Below are 16,623 nucleotides of genomic sequence, written 5' to 3'. Positions count from 1 at the left end.
AATCCTTACCTTGCTCCAGAAGGGGACCAAAAATGCATCCAGCCCCTGGCAACGTAGGCCCAGAACTGGGGTATTGGGCCATGGTAAGCTTTACAGTTGTTCACCAATTGATGGAACAAAGCCATATATGCTCATCATATATCCAGGTGAAACCTGTGGATACTGTTCTTTACTATAGCACTGAACAGCCACAAAAGCTACATTAACAGAAGGTTAAAGCTGCAAAGTCAAGTACTCAGAAGTTAGGCAGTGCCAGAATTAAGACTGCCTGTGGAACCTAAACTTGGCCCCTTCGTGTGTGTGAGCATTATGATAGTCTATAATTACAGGATCACACTCTTCCCCTGGCTCCCCAGGACTCCTGCCTCATTCCATTGCCCAGCACGAACAGTGTTCAATTAATGGGTTATTATCCAGCGTTTCTTTTTATCCTCGTCATTCACAGTGTGTGGCCCCAGGCCTTATGTATTACACACCATCCAAGCCCTGCACTGAATACAAAGTTATTAATTTCCTCATAGGCTGTTCTATGGTATCTTAGTTCTTTATGAACCATTACTGAATTTATCTTCACCACACACACTCCTCTGAGGTTAGGTGCTTTGTGGTAAATAATACTTAAAAGTATTTTTAAGAAAAAGCAAAAGTTGTAAAAATAGTGTTTTAAATTGTTGAAAGTCAAGTCATTAAAGCAAACTTTTCCTAAAACAACATCTTGGGGAATCCCCCTTGTTAGCAAAATACCAACTTAATACAAGGCTGCTATCACATTGACAGTAAAAAAAAAAAAATCTCAAACCACCAAAACAGAGGGCTCTTTCAACACCAAACTTGAATTATTTATTTTTTTTAAGTTTTGTTTTTGCCCAACTTTGGGTGTTGCAAATAACTCACGAATGCAAATGTGGTTCTGAAAGAACATCATTTTGTGATTCTTTTTAAAGGAGACAACAAGACACTTGAGGAAAACAATTCCATCAGGGCTACAAGTGAGCAAGTTTAACCACTAATGCATAAAATTTTCATGGTTTTTATAAATGTACAGCTTTAACTGTACAAGCAGCAAAAAAGGGGGAATGTTTTTTCCATCTTTGCCCATTCTGGGCAAACAGCCAAAGAAGTGATAAAAGCTGGTTTGTTCTAAAACATCCTACAGACATATAACAGCTGCAGCTCTACGTTTTGGTTTAGCTACAAATAAAGTGAGTTGTAAGTTCTTCGCTTTGTTAACATCTGGAAAGTTTAATATGTAATCAAGTAAGATTTGTAAACGCCAACTTTGAGATAAGGAATTTGAAAACCTTAAAATATAACCAAGTACTCCCCCCACCCCTTTTCCTTTATACAGTTAAGGTTTTTCTTTATAAATATGATTTTAGAAACAAATATCCAATCCTAGGCAAAATTAGTCCATAAAAAAGAGGGATTATGTTCTGGTTACTGGGCCGACGAATTTTCATTAATTGTTAGCTCAACTGTAAAAAGTACATCGAAGTTCATAAGATGTTACAATAACCTATAATAACTTGCTTTCCATTAACATTTGTTAAGTTGCTTTCAATAATGTTATAAACAGGCACAGGAGAACCAGACAGACTAAATTAGTTTAAACAAAAAAGGCCATGTTGAGAATTATGCTTAAAATTATGCTTACTAAAAACAGGAGATGTGGAACCAGAAATTAATGAACCAAAATTGGTGTGGCAGGTATTAGGCCTAATCAGGAGACAAAATAATGAGGTGAGCTGTTCAATCTGCCATTCGCTTTGTTGGTCCTTAAAGAAAGAGACTTGGGGAGGGTGGGGACAGACAGAGGCTACTGGAATGAGCTTCACCATCAATGCTATCACCCCCACCGTCTCCCTCCTTCATCCCTATCCTAAGGAATGCCCTGACCAGATCAGGCCAGACGCAGGGATCCAGATGACATGGCCATCCCTACCAGCTCCAGCAGAGTCCCCAAACACCATCTGAAATGAAATGGGATCAGTCTAACAGCAGCAGCAGCTACTGTCCATCTCAATTAACTTCTCTTTTCCCCAAAAGGACAATTATGATCTTTAATACCATCTAAGAGACTGTCAGACAAGGGTTTATTTTTCCCTTATAACTCTCTCCAGCTAAAGGGAAAAGGGACAAGAAAGGTTGTTAAAATGAAAGCCTTACCTAATACTTTACATGTCAGATGCTTTAAACTGTTTTTCCTCCTTCTCGATCTGTAATAAAAAGTTAAAAGGATTTGTAATGGTTGCTTTGCCATAGTATTGGACAGGCTGAGGTCTCTGTATACAAAACTCTAGACCTTGTTTAATGCTGGACAGTGACGAAGTTATGTTAACACTTTTGACCTATTTATTTTATCTAAATTCATACAACAGGTGGTATCCCCATTTTACACATGGGATATGGAGGCACAGAGATTAAAGCCAAAATTGCCAGAAGCGTTAATTTGGGTACTCAATCTGGGAAGCCCTGGGCCTGGTTTTTCAGTGTACTTAGCATTTTATACGTTCTGAGTAAAGCTCACTGACCTCAGTGGCAGTTGGAGCATTCACTGCTGATACAAATCGGTCCTCAGGGTTCGGTACCCAGAAAATAAGGAACTGTAGTTGCCTGGGAACATTTTGGTTTAGGACACATGCCCAGCACCACATAAGATATCTCTGGTAGAAGCAGGAATAAAACCCACTTCTTTGGGGCAGCATTCAACTGCTTGAAGCACAAAACTACCTTTTCTCTTCCTACCGGACCCCTGCCTCATTTTCCACACTTTCCAACTTTCATATTAATGAGGCAAGGGTCCTACAGATCCCTTATTTACTGCTCGACTCATTCATTCCCAGAGCACAGTCCATCCTTTTCACTGAATGAGGCAGGAGTCCGGTGGAAAAAACAGTATGTGACCATGTAATTAAAGACTGTGTCATAATGCATACACAGAAGACGTCACTCTAAAGGTTACACAGGGAACCTAATTTTGGCATTTCCTAACTTCTGAGTGTTTGGCTTTACAAACCTAAATGTTTTAGCATAGTATCTCTGAAATAGCTTCCTACATTTTAAAAATGTAAATGAAAAAAAAAATGGCATCCTGTGCAGACATACTGAACACCCCACATGGGTCACCAGCAGGGTTAGGAACTTTAAATCTATACCAGTCCTCTGCCACCTGAATTAATGAAGTATCTTCTATGTGTACCTGCCATTAGAGTGAGATGGAAACATACTTTACCAGTGGGTTCCACACCTGTTTGCTAGACAGCAAAAGAATGTTGAGACTCAGGAAAAATGGGTTCCTTTCCAGGTCCTGTAGGGGAGTGTGCTTTAGTGGTTACAGACCCTTCCGCCCCATCCCTCTCCTCCTCCCTTTCTGCTCCTACCCACCTTACTCCCCAATTTTCCCCGTGACTATCCCTCCCGGCTCCTAGTCATCACCCCCATGCCCTACTCCTGCTCTGCTACAGTCCCTGCCACTCCTATTCTCCCCCCCCCCAGTTCTCTCCCTTTTGTTTCTATCCCCCTCTGCTCCTGTCACTTCCCTTTCCAGCACCTGTCCCTGAATTCCACCTCCTGCCAGCTTCTACCCTTGTCTGTCCTCCACCCCTCACCTTTCTACAGTCAAGTCAGGCCAACTCCTCCTCCTCACTAACCACACACACAGTAGGGAAGGCATTGAGCGAACAGGAAAAAAAAGGTTCCATGTTCTCCCTCTAGCAGAACAATTGCAAAGAAAGTCCTATTCAACCACTGCAGCCCTGGGATGGAGCATGTTCAATCACTCTATAGGGAAGGCACATGCGCAGTCCAGTTGGCATGTAGAAGCTGTGAGGGGCTGGAGCATGCTTCAGAGAATTTAGCTGTCAATCTCTAACAAGTCTCTACTGAACATATACAGATTTTTCAAAGGCCACATGAAAACATTTCTGTAACAAAAGGGCAAACGGACATCCCACCCTGACACATTTCAAGTCCTTGTTCCACAGAATGGAGTTGTGAGAGGTTCTCAACAAAGCAGATGGGAATTTTCAGCCCTAACAGTTTAACTTTGGCAAAGTTATATGTAACTGTAAACAAGATCTTACAATAGAAAACGCTGGCCAAGCTTAACTATAGGTGTCACTAAAATACCATGTACCACCAAAAATAATCAGACTAATAAAAGCCCACTTATACTTCAGAGAGACCAGGTAACTTTCTCAACATTTTAAACCCGCTTTAATAGGCTCTTCTATATCTTTTTGATTGTAATTAAAACTCCAGATCCTTACTAAAATATCCTACCTGGCTAAAATTTGGTGCAGTTTCTCAGCATACAAACCTTTTTTTTTTTTTTTTTTTTTTTTTAAACAGTTGTTACTGTATACAAAAATAGGTGGTGTCATTTATTAAGTGCTTTTATTTACTCTAATTATCCCTATGAGAATACATCATAATGGGTCAAAAAAGGATAAAGCGGACAGGCAGATGCTTGTACCATAACAAAATGAAGACTTTCAGGGTGTTCTTGATACAATCATGAATGGACATTTCCTATCCCCTAGCCAGTTTTCATAACATTGTAATTAATCCTTTGAAATTAAATGTCCCTAAAGCCAATGGAAGAATCTTGATGAATTAATTTCTTCATTGGGATCCAATGTGGTTGCTTGTGAAAAACAAACAAACAAACAGATGTATTCACTGCAGTTGGATCGAATGCCACGTAACCCTCTCAAGTGTATTCAAAGTTACCTTAAAGATAGGATCAGACTCCAGTCCCTTGAAAGGAACATGATTACATTAACAATATTTGGATCTTAAAGAACCAAAATGCTTCAAAACTTTAGAGGTTTTTTGAAAGCTGGAAAGTAATAAACAAACCCCAAAAGGGTAAGACTGGCGAGCACATGTTCCTAGTTAAAGGTAGTAGTACCCTGCACATAAAAGGTTCCAGGTGCATAACAGATTGGAATAAGTATTAGGGGCAGAGGATACAATCTCTCTTTAAATGTGCTATTGTCCATTTCACAAACTTAAATCTTATTTCAGCAGTTTTAGATTTTTAAGTTTTCACTTGACTGTGTGCATGAGGTTCCTGTTATTCTTGTTTATAATGATATAACTATGAAGAGAGACAAGAACCCCTTGTCACAGAATACGCCTTCTAACTCCTACATACGGGCTGAGAAAAAGCCAACCAATCCTAGTCCAAGTTCAAAGAGCTGGTATGTCTACAGAGCTCTCTGCACTGTGGCTGGTCCATGGAACTCTCTCACCACCTGCACTATGACTGGCCAAAGACCGTTCTTCCATTGGTGCATTTACTTGACTTACATCAACATAAATTGAAGTTATATTGACAAAATGATGACCAAGACCTTCCTACAAGCCTCAAATTCCTACAAATGTCTTCCACCCACCAGTACCTTCACATAAAGTACCAAAAAGACATATCCTAAGTTTCCACAAGTATTAGAACCTTTGGCAATCACTGTAGAAATACATAAATTGTGTTAGATATGTGGCCTACAAAGGGTGCTAAGTCATACATAACCAGGCTGTGCTAATGGTATACTATTTCATGGAAAGACATTCTGAAAACATTTTCCATTTTTTCAAACAATTTAACAGTACATATAACATTTCAGCAAATTTATTACAAGTGACAGCATATGTGAGCGAAAGACTCATGATGGCTAGATTTACACAGAACAATTTGCAGTCGACTGATGTTTTAAAATTCTTTTGAAGCAGTACGTTTAGCTGTCCCAGGCGGCTAGCCCATGTAATTGTCAAATCCTTCACTTACTGCACAAATAGAACTTTGAAGATCATACTTTACAAGTAACTTCCTGAACAGACAGACATGACAAGAACTAAGCAGCTATACTAAAACAGGCTGCAGAAATAAGGTGGCATTAAGCATTTGATAACATTTGAAATGGAGAACTTTGTTTCATTCTGTCTTCAAGAATGGGAAGTGCTCAAATTAGCTAAATATGTTAGATAAAAGACTCACCTGATAGCCAATTATGGATGAGTGTAATTATCACCTCTCTCCTGTGAAAATGCTCCTATCAAGAGACTGGATGGCCATTAGTAATAGGATACAAAGCCTTTCCTCTCAGAATACAAGTGCAATTGTGGCCCAGGTCAGGAGTAATCAGAAGTTACCAAATGGTGGCAATTTTTATAGCCTATCTGGAAAGAATATAGCCTCACTTCTGTTTCCCATGAACAGAGGTCATCACCACAAAGCTCTAATGATCTGCATATGTTGTCAGTCAAGGATAGACCAAATATGGATAACGTGCTACCTTGTCACATGGAGACGCAGTCTCTCTGTATCAGTGCTGACACAACAGGGCACACAGCCCTAGTGTACCTCTGAAGTACAGAAAGCTGCCCAGGATGACATTCAAGAATCCATATTTCCTGAGCGTCAACATCATCAGTTAACAAGGAGCAAGTTGTTTGTCAATGTGTAATGAGACTTTCATTGGCATCAATGGGAGCAGTGTGCATCCAAAGGCAGTTAAAGCCTTAAGAGCGATTGGCAGACATTTATTGCTTTCCCATCTTAAGCAGTTTTCCCAACTCTGCCATTCTGAACTAAAGCAAGACATCCCAGTTCTCCTTTAAGAGTTATTTTTAGGTTAGAGTGCAGTATCGAGGATTCAATGCTCCTTTCATATTTGATGCCAGAATACTTGTTCTTCAATTGTAGAGAAGGCGTGTGTGAGGAAGAAGAATCAGAGGAAGAAAGCAGTGGGTTAATATCACTTTCCTCCTCACATTTACAGAAGCTGTTTTCAGTGGCATGGCGGTGCCATCTGTAATGCTGAGCATGTACAATATTCACTACTAAAACAACACAGGATGAGCACAATATAATCGGGAAAAATAAGAACCATTCCAAGGTTGTGGCACACCACTATTAAGCATTCTGGGCTTGTTCCAGATGCAATCCGCTACAAGCATCACCGATGTTCAAATGAGCTACTGATATTCTAGAAAATCAAGGATTCAAGGACCTCAACTGAACCAACTTCTACTTCGAGTCACTCCTCAGTTTTGCAGATGTGACACAGGTAGAAGTACAATGTATATAATGGAGAGATTTATTCACCCATCACCAATTGTCATTTACAGTTACTAAAATCAGAGTCTGGTAAACTGTCCAAATTATAAAGGGGGGTGGTGGAAGGGAAAATATATATATGTGTGTGTGTGTGTGTGTGTGTGTGTATATATGTATGTGTGTGTGTGTGTGTGTGTATATATGTATGTGTGTGTGTGTGTGTGTGTGTGTGTGTGTGTTTTAAACATTAAGCAAAACAATGAAGAAGATTTCATCCATTAACACAATAGGAACCTGTGTTCCTTTACAAAGGAAAGCTGAATTGTCTAAGCAGAAAAGCAACTAAATAGAAACTTTAAAGGCAAGTTGAAGAATGAATAAAACCTGCATTTAAATGAAACCAAATAATTCTAGAAAATATTAGGAAAGAAGTTTATCAAAAACAATACTGAAAGAAATTTCATTATTCACCACTTTACAGGACATTCATTTAAAAGTTCAGTAGATAAGTAGTACAAGAGTCCTAGGGCCAAATTCTAGTCTCAATGAAATCCATAGCAAAATCCCCTGGACTTCAGTGGGGCCAGGATTTGTTCATATGCATCAAGTACTGTACAAATGATTTACAGAGCTGGCTTTTCTAAAACCAAATACCACACAGTTACAATAAAGGTGAATCACTTTCTCTTTCAAAGTTGTATTCTGAAGCTGATTTTCTATAAGAAATTCTCATCCCCACATCACTTACTATGCAGAGCTTAAACACAATTTTTCAATCACTGAGCACTGTGTTTGCAGGTGGAGTTTATCCAGATTTCTCTGGAAGCACTTTTCCTCTTTATGGCTTTCTCCCCTTTCCCCAAATACTACCTCCATTGGGGCTGTTTCATTATTCATACTGCATTTATTTTGTAATAAAACTTGGCTTTCCCTAGTCATGAATAAGACAGTTAACAGGCAATGGGCAAGATTCTTTACTTTAAAACAATGCATGTCTACGTAAACAAAAGTTCTAGATCAAATATGGATGACTGCCACTTTTTGCTTTCCGTGAAGCATTACAAGTGACAACATAAAATTGTTTCTGGTTTTTCAGTCCAAACATCAAAGATAAAAATGTTTTAAATATATCTGACAAGTCAAAAATAAAACTACTACAAAACTACTCCCAGGAATGACTGGGAATTTAAAACAAATAGAAAAAAATAGAGCTCTATTTATTCAATATTACTCCTCTGTTTAGTTATGAATATAGGGGAGGAAGAAATGAATGCTATTATAGACACACCATTTTTCCTTCCGTAAATACAATGCAAGTCTGTGTTATCATCATGCAAATTCAAATTGCATCTCTGAGTCCTGACCCATCATATTGACCACGGAAAGAAACTGATACCTACACAAAAGGGAAGGGGGGGGGGGGGGATTTGTTCAGCGTTTATAGGGAAACGTTAAAGAAAAAAGCTGAAAGTTTTTTGTTTTTTTTTTAAGTTGGAAAAGATCAGAACAAGTGACTCCTCTTCAAATCCTAATCACAGCTTGGGGAGCTAACCCCTTCTGATGTTCCCAGTCTGCTCTGACCGCCTTCCTGGTGAATGAAAGCTGCCAGAGGCTTTTTAGCTCATTGCCATTAGGTGCTGGATCCCACCTGCCAAGTAAGGTGATGTGCCAGATGTGGGCAGGTAAAGTATCTGGAACTGCTTGCAGAAAGCACAATCAATTAAAAAAAGTCCCCGGAATGACTCATCTCGGTGGAAACAAGACTAAAAAAAGATATGGAGAAGAAGAGGCATAGGACCAGAGGGAGAACTAATGACTGAAATGTAATCAGCGTGGGGGGAAGCCTCCCCTGTGGGTTCCTCCGCGGCCCCCTCTGAATCCACCCCTTTCGCCCCGGAAATTAGTTCTATTCCTCTCTCTGCCTCTCTCTCCCCGGCCAGCTGAAGTCCCGCCTCTTCCTCCTCCCCTAGGAGCTCCACCTCCTCGGTCCGACTTGGATTTTGGAGGTGGTGACTTAGGTCGAAGTCGCTCAATCTCTTCTGTACAACCAGTCAGATGGGAATTTGGAGCAGTGAAGTAGGAGGCATAGGTTTCTGCATTAAAGTTACTGTTTGTGAGGGTGGGTCCCACAGTCAGCCAGCCTAAAGAAAATTAGAAGATAAAAAGTTAGCAAGAGCAGCAAACTGAATTTTATGCTTTAAGGACAAACTCATTTTTTCTTAACATCTTCATGTGGATGTTGGCTAAAGCTCTGAGATGATAGCAATGTTTTCTGAAAAACAGTTTTGTTAGGTCTATAAGAAGAAGCCAACAATGAACCCTTCTAAAAAAAAAAAAAGAAGTGCATGGGAAAGTTGCCAACTTGTGGAAATGTGAACATTTCAGTTTGAAATTTACACTGGGTTGAGTGACAAGGCAGGTGAGGTAATATCTTTTATTAGTCCAAGTTCTACTAGTGAGAGAGACAAGCTTTCGAGATCCAGACAGCTCTTCTCTTTCATCAACAGAAATTGATCCAATAAAAAAATATTACCTCACCCACGTTGTTTCTCTCCTATCCTGGGACAAATACAGCTACAGCAACACTGCAAACAACTTGGTTGAGCGGGCATGTATGTGAATGCGTAGTCCTTAAGTTGACTAGTTTACATAAGAATGAAAATACCATTCAGGGAAAATGAAGTTACCAGAAAGATATTCAGGTTTAAGTGTGTACTGTACCTAATGACACTATATAAGTGGTCCAGTACTTCACCCACTGAAGAGAATTCCTGGAAATTGAACTTCCAGTTATATATCACTTACTAATGAGAAAGACAGGGTTTAGTGGACTGAGTGCTAGCAACAAGGAACAAATTAAAATCCAGGCTCTAATACTAACTTCCTGACCTTTGCCAGGGTCAACTAAAACTTTGCATCACTCCCCCCAGCTCCCAACTTTAAAATAGGGAATAAAAATACTGGGTTAGGTTTACATCCATCAGTGTTGTGAGGATTTGTCAGCAGTTGTTTGCAAAGCATTCTGAAGATGAAAAATGCTACTTAAGTGCTAATCATCACTGACGAGCAAAAGTGTGCTCTGCCAACTTTTGCCATTGCCTGAACAAACAAAAGAGAGGGGCCACTGTTATTCTACTGAGCTAATCATATTGTAATTAAGCGTATAATACAGTTCCAAAGAACATGAGGGCTTGTCACTAGCTTAAAATACAGAAGCAGCCCAGTAGGTGAATATAACATGAGATTAACAAAGTTATGTGAATCTCTGCAGTACAGTCAAAAGAAGCCTCAAGGGTGAAATGTTCTCTCTCCCTCAAAGACATGTAAAAAATGAAATTAAGATCGAGAACACCATCTAGAGAACAGTGGAAGGTTGACTAGATATAAAAGAAGCTGGTTAGTTATATATGTAACATGTTACTGGAGAATCCAGACTACACTTTTGGAGTGTAATGTTTGCAGTTGTGGTATCATTCTCCTTCCCATCCCAAATGGACTAATTTTGTTTTTATAATATAAGCAAGCCTTAGCGCTCTTACAAATTGCAAGGCATAACATGTCTGCGTAGTGTAATGCACTTCCCTAGTTTAGTCAAAATTAGTTACTCCCATTTACTGCAACACATTGTTTTAATAAGAAAGCTACTTAAAGAGACCATAGCAATTGAGATCGCAGCTTTGGAAGTTCCCTCGCAAATATGCATTTTCTTTTTAATAAATGTGTTACAACCCTGAACATGTTTAATATCCAAAGCTCATACTAATGGGATACACAATCTTAGCACAGTCATTAACCAGGGGATGACATTCAGTGAGAGGAACAGCCTGAGTCAGCTGATTTTAACTATCTTAAGAATTGCCAGATGGCAACCATTCTCTGGCAACTACAATGCTTTTTTAAAACCAAATAAAGTTAGATTGCCAAAATCCACTTTGTATTAGGCCCTATAAGGTTAAAATAGCATCTACTAGTATTGCAAAACTTGGTAACAAGTGTGCATGAGAATGAATTCTATTCTAAATCAATATGTTTTTCCTAGTGAAACTGCATTTCATACAGGAAAGCGATGAAGGGAAGGGCCCATGACAGAAGAAATGTGCAACACTTTAGACTGAAAGTAACCTCAGAAGGTCTGATGCATGCACTGGTACCTTCTAGACTAGGCAAGCAGTGGACGTTGTAGTTTTAGACTTGGAGCCAATAAAGGGACGTGTCAAATTGCTGGCAATGCCATTCAAGCTCACATGGCTATTCAAGGTAAAATAGTTTTCAGGAAAGAAGCCACACATAAGTCATGATTCTGACAAGGTGTAAAAGGCCATCATAGCAGTCAAAGTATTTTATCTGACATTAGCTCAGCAATAATGAGGAAGAAAATTTAGAGCTGACGAGGACGTCTGATGTATGATAAAAGAAAGGCATTTCTCTCCCTCTAAAAGCAACGGCTGCCATAGACTTTCCAGATTCAGCTGCTTTTTAACGATTGCTTGGTTGGTGATGTGGGAGGAAATCTGTTCTTAATTTACTTGAAATCTATCACCTGACCTGGCACACATCTGTCTAAAAAGCTCTTTAGGATATTCACACAGATTAGAATTTATAACCAGCAGTGAGTGTTATTTTCTGCCTTGCACATGATAAAGACATTCACTTTCCAAAGCTGCTATGGAGTTTGCTCTATTTCTTTTTTGAAATGAAGTCTGACAACAGAGGAATGACATATCAAAATGGCTTTAAAAGGTATAACGTGTTTTGGTTTTCCAACTGAGAGCCTGAACAGTTTAAGCACAGACACATTATACTAAACAGTTAGTAGAAAAAAAGCTTGTAAACCTGGAGTTATGGCATTTTTTTCATTTTTAAAAGTAGACAAACATCTGTACATTTATAAAAGACAACTTACTAGTAAGCAGTGCTAAGCTGGATTCTTGGTCTGTCGCTGTACCCCTCACTGGTAGACACATGAGCAGCAGCAGAAGTTATAACCCTAGAAACAGAATAACCTCCATACACCACTCCAGCAAGGGAGGGGAAGGTACATCCCTTTGTTTGTGTGTATACTGTTCCATCTATAGATACACACCCTAATCTGCTTGCAAGTGCCTCTCCTATTCTGATCAGTAGGGGCGGGGGGAGAGGGGGTGCAATAGCCCACGACTAAGGCCTTGGCTACACTCAGGACTTCACAGCGCTGCCGTGGCAGCGCTGTGAAGCGCGAGTGTAGTCGCGCCGCCAGCTCTGCGAGAGAGCTCTCGCAGCGCTGTATGTACTCCACCTCTCCGAGGGGAATAGCTGTACACCTCTCTGATTACACTGGCGCTTTACAGCGCTGTACTCGCGCCAGTGTAGCCAAGGCCTAATACTAGGGCACAATTCCTACACTTCTTCACTGCTGGCAGAGTTCCCCAAACATGGCAAGTGGTGGAATTATTACCCCCACCCCCACTCCACAGCGACCAGAGTGGAAGTCTTGTTTGCAAGGTGGAAGTCCTCTGCCCAATGGATCCCTATGTCCTCCTGCTGGATGAGCTCCATGTTGGAATCACCACCAAGAAATTTACTGTTGTCCACATGGCTTTTCAGTCAGATAAGGATTACTGAAATCCCTTTTATTGGACTCTTTAACGTTAACATGATGTCTGAGACTAGTACAGACCTTGGCGATATAAATGTACATTAGACTAAATTCTATTTTGTGTCAATGTTTTCTCTCTGAACTCATGAAATTCCGTCTTATATGAAAGTTATGAAGGGAAGGGACAATTGGATTAAGTGCATTTTCACCTATTTCATAAAATAAACAGAACATCTACCTGGTCGGATTGTACTATCTCTTCCAAAAAGATGAAGGCGTCTTCTTCCAAGGCAGAAGTGTTCAATGATGTGAAAAATCTCTACAGGTTTTTCTATGTTGCCAATCTCAGGCTCTTCTGTGATAATTAAGTCAATATCAACATTAGCATGGATGAAGTCACCATCTGTACTGCGGCGGACTGTTCCTTTAATACCCATAAGGCAGTGTTCCTAGACAGAACAAAAAAAATTATGGAGGGTGTGTCATCCTGAAAAATTCTGAAGCCCATTACAAACGACATGTGTACAATGCAATCATCTCTGGATTTTGAGAACTGACTAGTGCACAGCACAATAAAGTGTACAAAATGTTCTAGCAAAAGCCACATAGCAAACTCCTATCTTTATGATAATTATATAGGACTGACCCAATGTGAACGGTTTTTAAGGTCTTATCCAAAAGAATGGAACAAACAGCCAAGGTGCCAAAAACCCTTCTAAAACAATGAGAAAAGAGACCCTAATTTAAAGAGTTTCTGATTGTGGTCCATTTTCTGAAAGTCACACAGTGCTGCAAATGAAATTATTCAGGGTCTGAAATAGGAATTTATTATGGATTCTAAAACTGTTTCAGATTACTACTAAAAGGGCAGAATCATGAAGAGGTCTAAGGTGGAAAAGAGTCCTTAATAGATTATTTCCTGAATCCATTACAGTGCAAGCTGGTGCTACAAACAGTACGCAGTCAGACAGCTCAATATTTTTTCTCCTTCATTTTATTATGCACTGGCACAAACATTAAATTAAATCATGATGTTAAGGTAACTTGTGAAAAGAAGTTTCCAAAATTTTGCTCCTTTATGGCCATGAAAGAATCAAACAATAGAAATAAGAGTAACAGCTGGTCCTTTACAAATTTCTTTTCATAGTATGCCTTTTACAAAGCTGGTCTCCATCCACCAATTCCTTCCTGATAGCCACCAAAGTATACTAAAAAATAAAGCCAGTGTAAAGTGATCAGTGCATTTTGAATCAAAGAACAGAATAATGCTTGAATTAAATGAAACAAGCACTATGTTTCTTTTCCTTCTATAACATAATAGGAAGTGACCAACAGAGGATCTACAAATGGGGAACCTCCTTACTGGATATGAGAGGAAATGAGGGCTGTGCATATTAATGTCAGAGTTCCGTTTTTGTGAGTACTACATTCCAATGAGCAATTTTCCTCAGATCATAAAACACTGATTTACTAAGCATCACCAGATGGTTCTCAAAAATTGCAGACAGTGTATAATCATTTCCAGATTTTTGGCAGAATGGCTAGGGGTTAGAGAGTGACTGTGAAAAAGTAAAGAAAAAAGTGATCTATCCAACATACTGATCTTACTGACAGCACGCAAGTTTTAGGTTTCACCATTTCTCAGACAAATATTCAAGTAGAATAGGATGGAGCACAGAAAATCCCTAGGCAAATCACCCATCAGGCCAAGACTGATAAACCTGGTGGTTACCAGCATATCAGTGAAAAACAATCTTTCTAACATAGGGAATACGGTTTATAAATGCCTCAGGTTTACATTACATTTAAGTGATACAACCTCCATCGAGAGACTAACTTCTTGTCTTAAGTTTTGACACTTGATACTGTATAGAAATATTATCAGTGAATATTCCCTTCTTCACATTTGACAGAGAATATGAACTTGGCCATCTGACAGATCAGAATAAAAATGGCTCTAATTTCCAACATATTCTTGTTATATAACCAATTCTGACACCAACTTGATACCAAATTCATGTATACACAACATTACACAGGCAAATTCTCAGTTACCAGCATCAATAACCTAACTCCTTTGACGAAACTACATGAACCTTATCTCCAATGTAAATAAAACCATTGTTTTTATTCATGAAAAAGTTGTAAAATATCTGGCCTTTAACCACCATACACAATAAATAATATACACCCACACCTACCCATATTTACGTTAGACAAGCATATAAAGGACTGGTCCAAATCCCATTTAAGTCAAAGAAATAGAAGTTGGATCACAGCTAAAATAGTAACAATCACGGAGATTCTGCTTAATGGTCTAAGTATATCAATTTGGCGATCAGGTTAGTGAAATTTTAAATTGTTATAAGCCAGGAATTGAGACACAGCTCCCTATAATCACTAAAACAAATCTGTTCCGATTACTATGTTAAATGAAATATCCTAAAACAGTCCCTAACGACTGTGGCCTATTTATGATTACCACTACAACTCTCACATAATATGCTGTTAAGCTTTCTAACCTACAACCTAACCTACTCTTACTACACTACTCATTCAAATATGCATCAAGTAAATATTTAATTTGAACCAAAGTTTGTCGTGCATGCATATGCAGTGAAAAGCCTCTTCCTTTTAGGACACTGGGAGATAGTTATTATACAGCTGTAGTCCTTAAGGTCATGTTCTTTAAAAAAGTAGAAGAGCATGCCTGTGTATGTTTTTCAACAGCATTTTTACTGTCAAAGTTAGATTAGTAATGTGTCTTTACAGTGCCCATGTCAATTTATAATTGCAAGCTTTAAATGTTAAAATAAACATTTTAAAATAAATACTCAAGTTCTATAGTCAAACTAAGTAATTTAATCAAAAGCTGCTCTTCCCAAAAAACCTGTTGCCATTCTGAGTTTGAAGGAAGTTTGTTTCTAAGCAACTGGTGTGCTCCAGAATTAAATAAATCAGTTTCTATACAGGACTAATCTAAATCCCAGCCCAATTTCCATCTGTCATTTGAGCAAGTAATGAGGGAAAACATTTGTGAAGCCAGCATTTGCTCATGCAACATGTATCATTTACATTTCAATAGAGGTTTTTAAAATCTGACAAATCTAAAAGTCAAAAACAATCAACTCTACCAACAGGTAGGCACAATGAAAACAATACTAAATTGTATCCAGCTTTCATCATCTCCCTGCAGGCTGATAGAATGGGAAAGCATTTCTATGAATCCTCTTTCCTGTCTATCTGCATTTCAATGAGACTTGAATGAATAAGAACATTCAGAAGATCATAAAAGAACTTCATAAAGCAACATTAAATGTGGATGATTGTATATTTAATCAAATTGAGTAAAAAAAATCTAGAATCGGTGAAAAATTAATTACCCAGTCTGTGAAAACCAATTTATGCAAGCAAGCAAAAGAAATCTAAAATCCTAGCACCTATTTTTCTGAAACCACAAAGGCCACCAATTGCAATGGAGCATCTGGTGTTTGTTTAGATCAGTGGGTCTCAAACTTTTTTTTACTGGTGACCCCTTTCACACAGAAAACCTCTTGAGTGCGACCCCCCTAATAAATTAAACTCACTTTTTAATATATTTAACACCAATATAAATGCTGGAGGCAAGCAGGGTTTGGGGTGGAGGCTGACAGCTCGCGACCCCCCATGTAATAACCTCATGACCCCCGGAGGGGACCCGACCCCCAGTTTGAGAACCCCTAGTTTAGATCAACTGAGGAGGGAAGAGAAAAATTCAGCCAGAGCTGTACCTTTGTTCTTTGGAAAACAGCTTTAGGGTCCAGAGTCTTGGTCTTTCCAGGATTGTTTTTATTGGTTTTGATCCAACAAATATCTTCACATCGTCTGTAACCCCACTTGCGTAGACACTAAAATATTTCAAACAAGAACGGTCACAAAGATAAAAGATGCTTGCATGGTATCAAATACTGGAACAATGTATTTAAGAATTTAAAGAGGCTAGGACTCT

The 16,623-nt window shown here is 38.9% G+C and overlaps 1 protein-coding gene across 2 annotated transcripts in view; it reads right to left on the bottom strand.

Moving 5' to 3' along the window:
- Positions 1-8,761: 8,761 nt before the first annotated feature.
- Positions 8,762-16,623, bottom strand: part of METTL14 (methyltransferase 14, N6-adenosine-methyltransferase non-catalytic subunit) — a 33,133-nt gene continuing 25,271 nt past the window's right edge. For both annotated transcript variants that reach the window (XM_065404695.1, XM_065404696.1), the window contains exons 9-11: positions 16,406-16,522; positions 12,874-13,084; positions 8,762-9,201 (exon numbers count right to left, since the gene is read on the bottom strand). In XM_065404695.1, coding sequence (XP_065260767.1) covers positions 8,888-9,201; positions 12,874-13,084; positions 16,406-16,522 — 642 coding nt within the window. In that variant the 3' untranslated portion in view covers positions 8,762-8,887. The remainder of the gene's footprint in view (positions 9,202-12,873; positions 13,085-16,405; positions 16,523-16,623) is intronic.

Source organism: Emys orbicularis, chromosome 5 (genome assembly GCF_028017835.1).
Source record: "Emys orbicularis isolate rEmyOrb1 chromosome 5, rEmyOrb1.hap1, whole genome shotgun sequence".
In the NCBI taxonomy this organism is placed as follows: Eukaryota; Metazoa; Chordata; order Testudines; family Emydidae; genus Emys; species Emys orbicularis.
Note: the sequence above shows the minus strand (reverse complement) of the source record. Positions and strands in the feature narration are given on the sequence as shown.